Below are 11,270 nucleotides of genomic sequence, written 5' to 3' on the forward strand. Positions count from 1 at the left end.
TTCCCAAATATTTCGAGTTCGTCTCACTATACTGTTAAAAAAGAGAGGCGCCGTTTCGGTCCCCGCGTGGTGATCATTGTTCGCGATAGTCCCGTGATCGTTGAAGCTTCTTTCTCTAAAGCGGGCGCAGAAAGTAAGACACTTGTCTAGCACCACTACTACGTATTTAATTGTAGGTTTCGTCATGAGAATGTGATCACCAATTTTCATCGCTACATCCTCTAACTTCGTACTTCGAAGATAGTATTACATTAGTATTTTTGCTCCTCCCCGCCACCGTATACCACTTGTTGCATCCCGTGCTAACTTAATGACTTCTGCCACCGCATCCAAAGTGGATTTTCCTTTCCTAAACCAGATAGGCCGAAAACTTACGGGTTCTTTCACAGGCCTCTATTTCACAATAACAACCCATAAAAATTAATTGCCAGCAGAAGAAAATTCAAAGTATGAATACTCTCTTGATTTGTGTATGCAGCGAGAAAGAATATCAGTAACGACAGTAACCAATTGACAGTCCACTTACCGCGCATACCACAAGTAAAGGTAAGTAAACCCCAACGAAGGAATACAGCCGTTGACGCTTTTAAGCATAAAAGCGGGCGTAGTTAACAAGCACCCACACGCTTGCGGCATTTACGCAAATGAACAAAGAATTAACGCAAATTTCAAAATGTACTCACACATGCATACATACATACGTGCATTTTCACACCAAAACATATGTAAATAAGTACATATATGTATACATACTTAAGTACACGATTCAGTCGATTGCATTAAATTGGGCACCAACCCTACAGGGTCGCCCACGCATACGGCAACTCTGATTCGCCACTGAGCGCATATCCGCCCGCGCATCTTTATCTGTGTGTTGCTATATCTATAGATGTGTGCACAAATCCATAAAACAAGGAATAAATACATACAAACTAACAAGTAGTAGGACGCATTCGTTAACGTTGGTGGATTTGGTGTAAAAGTATGTTGGATACAGGTGTGATTTTGCAGTGCGGCGTATGTACACATATTTAACCCCATATGAATGTATGAATGTGTAAACATACATACATATATGCCAGTTCCCACTGGCACTGTGTCAATTGCCGGGAGGCGAGGTCGATATATCTGTGTAAGTGCATGTATGGATTAACTCAATTTGCCACAGAGCGAGGACAAGTTCGAATCGACATCATTACGACGTCGAAACGAAGTCTTTTTTTCATACAAAATATTCGAAAATATTTGTTTTTCTTAAAAGATATTCAAGGATAAATTTTAAAATTACATTTTCAATAATTTTTTCTTAAGAAAAATTCTTATTAAAGCGTTTGCATTAAAGAGAAAAAAATGCCAGATATTAAATAAAATATATTTTTTTGTTTGCGGAAATATTTCTTTTTTATTTAGCGATATTCAGGGATAAATTTTAAAATAATTTTTTCTGGAATTTTTTCTTCTGAAAAATTTTAACCACGAACTTTTGTGCAATTACCGCGACTTTCTTCTTTCATTTGATATTCATTACAGTAGTGTAAAGTCTAAATCATATTTTTAGTGAAAAAAAATAAGACTAGTTAAAATCGATTTTCTCGAATATTTGTTGAGATGCAGACCTCTGGTTGACAAACAGTATCCCTAACATAATAAACAACGTTACAAATTCTTCAAAAACTAGAACAATGTAATCTCTGTGGCGATCGCACGTATCAACCAAGCTTAACAAACCTTAATATACATTCTTCCGAGTTTCGAGTTATTCAAGTTATAAGTTTCCATTAATCATTGGATTTGATACATATGTACTAGGGTGATTGACTTGGTTTTTCCAAACCGGTTTTCACCGGTTTTTTTGGAAATCTATGGGCGGTTTCTTTGAAATCTTGAACTCTTCGAATATCGAATAAACCGGATTTTTTAATCGAACAAACCGGTTTTTTCGTTTCATCGTAAACTTGATCTGTGATTAAAAAAACTTGTAGCTTTTCGAAGTTTTGCAGTTGAAGGGAAGCCCCTAAATAGTTTTAAAATTATATCCTAGATTATTTGGGGATGAACAGTATATCATATTTGATTCCAATAAACGAATACTTGGCGCTTAAACGCTTTCTACCTGTTTGGTCGAGCTTATCTTCGCACTCGTGTTCCCCTCTTTTATGGCAGAAGTACACTCGAAGGATTGCTATTGGCCGCCGAGGGGCGACAGCTGTGAGAGAAAACTTCTGTTGATGTTGCTGGATCCAGAAGTTCAACCAAAAAGTATTAAAAAATTACCAAATAAGAATTTTTCACTGATTTTTATTTGTTTGAATTTTGATATAAAAAAAAACTTTATACTTATTTTGCTTTGGTCTTTTTAAAAAAATAAATCATTTTTACTGTTAACAGTTGTTTGTATTTTGTGGTCACAACTAGTAAGATAATAAGATTACCCTGTGAAGACATCTTAACCAACTCTAATCGGGACCAAAATTTATATGTGATATCTGTGACCGTGTTATTACCGATTGAAGGGGTGAGACTGCAAAAATCACTCATCTGATTTTGAACCCCCCTCCCCCCCTTATGAACGTACATACATCTATGCATAGTATAAAGGAAAGTCGAGATTCTTTGCTGAACGGATTTTGATGAGATTTTCTCTAATATACTCTTTATCGACATGAGAGGGATGTTTTTTTTTACTTAGAATTTTAATAGGGCTGCCACCTGTCTAAAAAACTATAAGATCCGCACTGTTCGTTGGATTTCAAAAACTGAGGTGTCAAATTGAAGCGCTTGCTCTCTAGAAAATCACGAATGTCTTATTTTTTGAATAGGGTTGCCACCTGTTAATAAAATTATTATATTCAATCCTAATAAGCGTAGGCGTCAGTTCAGTGCCGTCACTGTCAAATAAAAGGACTTATCCTCTAGATGCGTTTTAATGTATTATTTTTCTGAGTAGGGTTGCCACCTGTTGAAAGGTCTTCAACGTTCGTTGGATAAAAAATTAGATACCAAATGAAAGTGCGCGGCCTTCTCATGTACAAAAACTTTAATTTTTTGAGTAGGTATTTTGACACCGCTACTGAACGGATGTAGACAAGATTTTTTCAATATATAATAAACGAAGTACATGATGACATATTTCTTTCTCCAAATTCGTGAATTTACATATGTACATATGCATACATTCAGCGCGTGGCGAAGCCTAGTATATCTATAAACAAAGGGTAAACTTAAAATTTGTTTCCTACTGAAAAGCACTTTTTCATTCAACTTGAACCTGAAAAGCATTAATAATTCCCATGGAAAATAATTATTAACTGCATTGAATACAAAGGCTTTTGGTTATGAATTTATACAAGCATTCCGGCAAACTTCCAAGTAACATGCGGGATGACAACAAAGGTCGGTTTGGGAGTTAGTTAATTCGTTGATAAACATATGTACATACATACATACATATGTGCATATGTAAACGGGTGTGTAAAGCCATGCCAATGCAAGCATTCACGCATAGTTTGTAGTTATGAGGTATGCATTCCGTGGTTACATAAATTATTAAAATACCAGTACTTCCCCAGTGACAATGTGAACATAAATAGGTCTGTGCTGTCACAGCAAACGACCACAAATGTCAGTGAACCATCAGTGGTGAGACAAGCAGAAACATGACGGCAATTTATAGAATTTTAAATGCACGCATGCAAACGCTGGCACAAGTTGTAGTAGTAGTTTTGGCATGTCAAGAAATGCTGTCGCAGTGGGGGCTGGCGACAGGAATGCAAGAGGTAAAGCAAGAAGCTACTCAAATCCAAAATCGCTTTAAAGCATTTGCAAGGAGTTTGCGTTTACTACGCGGCGAGCCACCACTGAAGGGAAAAGTGAATTTAATGCACAAGGATGTGGTGCAAGAATTGTGGATGGAACAGCAATTGGATCATTTCGATGAAAGGAATAATAAAACTTGGTTAATGGTAAGCATATAGGGCTCATCAGCTCAAAAATATCAGTCCAGTGCATTTAATTCAAGCACATTTCTCGTATTCGATTCCAATATTTTCCAGCGTTACTTTCGCAACGACCACTACTTTCAACCAAAAGGTCCAATTTTCATTTTCGTTGGCGGCGAATGGGAAATTACGCCCACATATCTCTTGACGGGACATATGCACGACATAGCTAGGCAGCATAACGGCATGCTTTACTATGTGGAACATCGTTTCTATGGTCGCAGTTGGCCTTTGGGGTAAAATATGAAAGTAACTGACTGTTGATAAGAAATAAAATTTAATTTTTCTTTTAGTGATGCTGGCGTCGTAAACTTGAAGTACCTGAGCTCACGCCAGGCCCTAGCCGACTTGGCGCATTTTATACAGCAGCTAAAGTTCAGTGAAGTTGAGTTGGCAAAGTCCAAAATTATACTTACGGGAGCTTCTTACTCTGCCAGCTTAGTGGCTTGGTTTGCTAGACTATATCCGAACTTAATGAGCGCTGGTTGGGCATCTAGTGCACCGTTGTTGGCCAAAGTGGATTTTTATGGTAAGTGATACGAATTTGTTGAATTGAAAGGAGTACAAGTTCTGCCTCAGTAGAATCGCTTCTCAAAGTTTATCTGATCTGATACTTCGATCACTTTTTTATTTAGTAGCAAAAAAAGCATCCTTGAATGATGTTTGGTTGGTTGCAGTGCTTCCTAGTTGCTGTCTTTGACACAATTAGCGCGTTTTCTGCCATTTGGATGCACTTCTCGAGAGAAATATCTGGCCTATGTACATCCTACTTGGCCGGACCATTTTGATTCCTCCTGATAGTTGCCTTACTAGGTGGACATTTTCTTCGCTATCTTCTATGTGACAGCTGCAGCAAAAATTATTATATTGTAATCCTATTTTTCTGCATGTTTGTCTAGGGACCAGTGCCAAGTCACGCTTCTGTTGAGCAGGATCTTTTTGCGCCTGTTACTCCAGCCCTTGCTGATCAGGGCCAGTCCTGCACATTGCGTTTTTCGGTTCCTCTGACCATGGAAATGGATTCCTTGACGCAAAAGCAGCAAAAATTTGTAGTTAAGACATTTCAAAAAGTTCACTGCATACTATTTTCAAGTCAAAAAAGGAAAAAAATTGAAAACCCCCTCCTTGTAAAGGTCATTTGAAATGTCAAGGAAATTTTTCTATCTAACGAAACTATTTTTCCTGAAATCTCCATCTCAAAAGCCTTATAAAAACTATTGAATTTTTTAGCTAGCTGTTCTTGTTCTCAAGATATTAGAATTTTTCACGAAAAAAGTTCCATTTCAAAATTCAATGTGTGCCGTAGTCGTGTTCAAAATAAGGGGGTCTCATCAGAGACTTTTTTATCTTTTCCATTGTGGGACTCAGACCCAGTGCACAACCGAAACCTAATTTTTTCATATCTGGCTTATAGAGGTCCTTAGTTCCTGCTAAGCAGGACAGCTAAGAAACAAATTTGAGACCCACCTCACCTTAGTTTTGTTGTATTGATTCCCATAGGAGAACAACCGCTAAATATTACTTTTCTGGTTTCTAAGTTAACTCTTAGCAATCGTACTACTTTGACTACCCATGCTCCTTCACCGACTAAAAAAAACTTGGAACATTAACTCTGGCCCAGTTATCTGTATGGTAGACTAACCGATTCTGGCGGGGCTTAGTAGCTACAAAACAATAACAACCTGGCAACATTGCATATCGAGGATTTTAGCTACTTTAGCTACTAGCTAAAAGGCTATTTTTCAATGTCCATGTAAAAATATCACCCTGATATATAAATATTCCCCAGAATACATGCAGCAAGTGGGAAATGTTATTCAACATCGTGGTGGTCATAAATGCACTGAACGCCTGGAGGCTGGCCTTGAACGCATTGCGACTTTACTCGAGTCCTCGAATGCCTCCAAGCTACTACAGGCTCTTCGCATATGCAATAATTTCAAAACAACTAACCAACTGGATCGCGCTGCACTTTTCAATGGCATTGGCAATTATTTCGCCGCTTATGCGCAGCTGTATGAGTAAGCTAACACAATGAAAATTTTTGCAATTTCGATTTTTAATTTCACCAACCGTTTCTAAGCGATCAAGTGAGTAGCATTTGTGCCACACTCATTACCGCAACTGCCGATGCAAACGACTTGACAGCCTTCATACAATTCATCATGCAGATTTTCTGGCCGGAGGCATTAGAGCGCACACAATCCGAGGACTGGTGCATAGATTTGTCATACGCAGGCATGAAATCCATCTTCGCCGATGACACAGACCAGCTAAGCGGCAGTGAGTATCCTTAGTGACCAGCAGACACGCTGAGGCCAGCGGCAATGGCAACAGCAACAGCAGCAGCAACTCAGTACCATAATTCAATTTGAAATTAATTTTCATGTGCTTGCAGCACGTCAATGGTTTTACCAGAGCTGTCACGAATTTGGTTGGTTCGCCACCACCGCCAGCAGCAAAAACGCGTGGAGCAACAGCGGCAATAGCAATAACGGCAGTCACAACATCCGACCGAAGGACATTCGTCAAGCAGCACTACGACGCCGCCATGAACAGCCGCCCACATTGGCCTATTCATTTGGCCACCAAGTGCCACTCAATTATTTTCAACAACTTTGTCGCGATGTTTTTGACCCACTCGCCACTGGTGGCGATGACATTTCCACCAGCGTTCAACAAACAAATAAACATTTTGGTGGACTCACTGCCGCCGCCATAACGCTACAACAGCGTGTCATCTTCACTCACGGTCAACTGGATCCCTGGCGTGTTGTTGGGCTGCAGGAGGGTAATAATGTTATTATGATACCAGGTGAGTTGGTCACAACCGAGGCCGCTGGCAAGCCAGAAAGAAGGGCAGACGGTTAACCGCTTTTGCAGCTGTTTGCCTTCTGTGGCTTGGTTAATTTTGGCGTCAAAACAGAAATTTTTGCCTGATTTTTAAGCAGAGTAGAAATTTATTTTTTAGCGCTAACGCTCAACGTGTTTATGCGATTCATATTATGGCTCTTTATCTTGCTCGCTTCGCAAGTTTACGTTTAATAATTGTCATTAACGCTCGTCTCCTTTGTATTGTCCCAGACTACTCTCACACCGCTGACTTGGATTCCATAAACTTCGACGATGCCGTGGAAATGAATGTAGCTAAGCTAAAGGTTGCCGCCTTTTTGCGTCGCGCCTTAAGAACATAAACAACAACTCAAAAGCTGTAAGCAAAATATTAAAGCGGGGTCATTGGCATCCATTGAGAATACGCTGGGAGCAGTCTAATGTCCCGTCGGAGGTTCAATAAAATTTTTAAAATAATTAAAATGAATCGCTAGTTTTCAAGGCACAATCTGTATTATTACCCATACTTATGTTTACATATGTATGTATATAAATATATATAAATTACGTTGATCAATTAAAAATATTTGAATTTAGAATGTGTGTGTTTGTGTGTTCGCAACTCTTTTCCTCCTAAGCCGTTTGGATTGATGTGGCTGAAATTCGTATTTTCTACTTAAGAAATGAACCAGCTGATCAGAGCTCGGCCATCGGACAGATTCTCGCTATGCGTTAAATCTGTCCAGGAGGCTTTTACGTAAGCAGACGTACTGATATGATGATCCCGGGCGCCGCAGTCAAAGGCTACCAGTCATGAGCCGGTGGAGGCTCAACTGGTAGAAATGTCTACGGCTTTCGAAAGTCATACCAAAGACTTTAAAATTGTACTACGGCGAACAGATGCTCCCGGAGTGTGTTCGCCGGTCAGATTGGCGAGGCTATTTTGATGGAGCAGGGCTCACAAGACATGTACTTCCACCGCTGGCAGGACTTGTAAAACGGAGAGAAAGATGAAAAATTGGTGTACCGGAGAGTATGTCCCCAGGTGGGGGCCATCGTGTGTATGTGAACAAGTTTTTCAAGTCTGTTAGCTAAGCGAGTCGAACGAGTCTGGCTGGTTGAGCTACTCTGGCTGACGAGCACTACTCCGGTCTGTTTATGGTGCGGCCCTTCGAGGAGTATCGTGGTGGCTGTGGTTTACCACCTAAATGCAGGGTCGAACCAGCAATGGTTCAATGTGGAGTTGCATTGCAACCGGATGTCGTGATCCAGTGATTGTCAGAGGTTTTAGGTAGGCCTCGGCCCTACCAAGGTGATAAGTGTGTCCACCACACACTGTCAATTGGTACTGAAGTGCTTGCATTTCAGGGCAGTGATTAAGGCAAGAATTAACCTGCTGTGCTGAGTGCAGGCACCGTTATGCTAAGCCTTCTGGCAGAAAATCGCAATAAACCCTACATGAAGCTACGCGCCAAACCCTGAGAAAGACCATAAATAAGGAAATCGTCAATTTCAAAGCCCTTTTTGATTGTACAAAGAGATGATACCTCTTCGGCGTGATGTCGAAATTTAGTATCTCTGCCAAACTTCAATACAATTTATTAGCTCTGTCTAAATTGCGAAAGAAGTCTTCGAGCCGTTCGAGATGAAATTCATTAGTGGACGCACATTTTTTGCTGTGCAGAAGCGTGTGCCTATTTTGCTAAATCTGCTCCCTAGTGTAAGTAAATACTCCCACTATTTGGAAATTGCAACGCAAGACACACTCATAAACTCTTTATAAGTATAAACTCTAAGTGGTTGCGTGATATATATTTTTTTTTTAACAGAGCGGTTTATTGCTGTTAGGCTTTGGGTGTAAATGGACTAAATATACGAATATAATTCGAAGTACTACACCTAGTATGAATACCACCAAGACTAATGCGTCAACCCATTAACACTTCAAAGAGAAAATGGAATCTTTCAAGTCGAAGTGTTCTATAAAAAGTCCAACACGTCTCATAGACAACAACGAGTGACAATAAAATATTTGCTCAATAAGAGCATAACGAGCCTAGCGCTGAAAAGTACTGAACACCAAGTAATAAAAGTAGACATTATACATATTTACAATCTTGTCAGCATTTGTGCGCACCCACTTACTTACTTTAATACATACTTTATTATTATTGGTTTTATTTTTTCCCCAATAAGCTTGCCAAACCCCATTACTTACCACTACAATGCCTGAGCATAATATTGTAAGTACCTGTGGCAATGTTGCAATATATGGCAAAACATAATAAATACAACATAGAATATGGCAATGAAAGCGGTAGAATTGCCTGAAGAGCTGGTAGCCGAGTTAATAACAGCAAAAGCCGCAAACCACACGCACAGCACAGCATATATGCATACATCTACCTATTTATATGCTTGTGCACATTGTAGCCAACAAAAAGTGGGGGAAGCGACGAATGACAAGAGCAGAACAACTTTAGTAATGGCAACATGTGGTCACCATTGAAAAAGATAGCAACAAGGCATCAATAAATTAGTTTTTATGCTGGGGTGCACAGATGGCGGCAGCTTATACCACGTACGATTGCGTCGTTTTACATGCAGACAGACATACATAAGTAATCATGCATGTACATATGTATGTATGAATATGAATATGCAAATGTACCTATATAAATGTGCGGAAAAGCTGCGCTCAAAGGAAAATACCGATTTGAATATACATATTTTTGTTCTTATTTTTTGTTATTTTCACTCAACCCAGTGCGTCGTTGTCAGTAGCAATCGTATTTCTTTGCATTTGCGTGCTTGTGTTGTGGTTGTCATGACAAACAGTTACACACGCGCACACCCACCCATTTGCATGCATAATAACAATTTATAGCTGTCAATACATTTAAGTGACTTTTATAATATTCACACTTGGTTTCCACAATTTTTTGTTGTTTCCGTTTTCATTCGGAGGAATAATACGTATGTAGGTGTTACTCATACGCCACGTAGGCCCAGAGGTGTAAACTTACGTATGTATATACTTAGTCTGTTCCTTTGAATTTGGTAGTAAAACCTGTGGAACTGTCAAACTACAATTTTACCCTCTCAAGTGAGAGTAAAAGGAGAACAGATGCAGAAGTGCACGGGAACGCGAAAAGCACTATTTCCTGTTAGAACGTCAGTCGGTTTGTTTTCATGTAATTGTTACAACACTGATTTGGCTGAAATATCACTAAATAATTATTAAAATCTATACATATTCAAATATTTCGTTTTTTACTTACATTTTTTTTACAAATATAAGGTTCTTTGCTTTCACCGTTTTCTGTTTTTGTTTGGACATGCAAATCAGCTGATCGTTTGACACTTTTCATGAACTCACAGGAAAAAAACTCCGGACTAAATCCTGTAACTTCTAACTAGGAACACTTGCTCAGTTACTGTCTCAAAAGTGTTCCCACTTACAGGTTTTATGTGAATAGGAACGACTTCCGGTAAGTTCTGACTAAATCCTGTAAACCGGACAGCTATTGGAACAGACTAACTAACTATAAATACGGTGACTATATTTATGGCAGGCGAATACGGGACAAAAAATAATTTTGCCTATTTGTTCCACAAAAGCTTGTAGATTTTAAAACCCTTTTCAGTGATCCTAGATTTATAAGCTCTAAAACAGCATATTTTTTAGCATATCTGTATTTTTCGATCTTTTGTGAAAGGGGCACAAAAATATTCAATTATAATATAACACATTTCCATAAATTCGTACTTTGTGCTCGAAATTTTTACCCCGCAAAATCTGTTACAAACATTTCTAGGCAAGGAAACATGATGAACATATTACTTCTGAAGCACAATGCAGGGAATAAATAGCTTCCGGAACGAGCGAAATTGCAAATCTTACCTTTGAAGTGTTCCACTTCCCTTTCATCTTGCAGAATTTCTTTACTTTTACAATATTCTCAAGGTAGCCTTCTTATATGGAGTTTCTCATGTTGAAGATACAATCCTTCATACGATCAGCAATATCTTTTTTTTGCATAATTTCGCCTAATGAATATATTTTCTCTTCACAAAATTTGAAAATTGGCACATTGAACAGGTAGTATCAGTAGAACAGCTGATTTGATTCTTTTTTCAAATTATCGGGTCTCTAAAATGTCAAATATTTCTAATTTCGTTTCACAAATTTTCTAAATTGTTAAAATCTATTTGCATTAAAACCTTCTTCCATACAAAAAAAGATATTGAATATCAGCTTTTGTAACGTTCATCCAACTCAGTTCACCCAAAATGTTGCAGCGATTTTGGTTTTTTCCAAACAATTTTTTTTTTGTATTGCACATAAAACACTTTGATTTAAAATATAAAAAAAATCAGAACAATTTTTCACACTTTAGATACCATAAACAACAACTAAATACACATAAATGTTGTTTT

General features: G+C 38.6%; 1 protein-coding gene across 1 annotated transcript; it reads left to right on the top strand.

Moving 5' to 3' along the window:
- The first annotated feature begins 3,645 nt into the window (after nt 1-3,645).
- Nucleotides 3,646-7,192, top strand: LOC108365910 (putative serine protease K12H4.7). Its single transcript, XM_017620128.1, has 7 exons — nt 3,646-3,962; nt 4,053-4,234; nt 4,292-4,527; nt 5,788-6,019; nt 6,082-6,281; nt 6,397-6,813; nt 7,083-7,192. The coding sequence occupies exons 1-7, from the start codon at nt 3,657-3,659 to the stop codon at nt 7,190-7,192; spliced, it is 1,683 nt and encodes a 560-aa protein (XP_017475617.1). The 5' UTR covers nt 3,646-3,656.
- The last annotated feature ends 4,078 nt before the right edge of the window (nt 7,193-11,270 follow it).

Source organism: Rhagoletis zephyria, unplaced genomic scaffold (genome assembly GCF_001687245.7).
Source record: "Rhagoletis zephyria isolate East Lansing unplaced genomic scaffold, Rhagoletis_zephyria_1.1 Rzeph_scaffold_02055, whole genome shotgun sequence".
Classification (NCBI taxonomy): Eukaryota; Metazoa; Arthropoda; class Insecta; order Diptera; family Tephritidae; genus Rhagoletis; species Rhagoletis zephyria.

Coding starts and splice junctions, on each gene's coding strand:
- LOC108365910 (XM_017620128.1), top strand. CDS start 3,657: ATGACGGCAATTTATAGAATTTTAAATGCACGCATGCAAACGCTGGCA. Junction 3,963..4,052: donor ATAATAAAACTTGGTTAATG/GTAAGCATATAG, acceptor AATATTTTCCAG/CGTTACTTTCGCAACGACCA. Junction 4,235..4,291: donor GGTCGCAGTTGGCCTTTGGG/GTAAAATATGAA, acceptor TTTTTCTTTTAG/TGATGCTGGCGTCGTAAACT.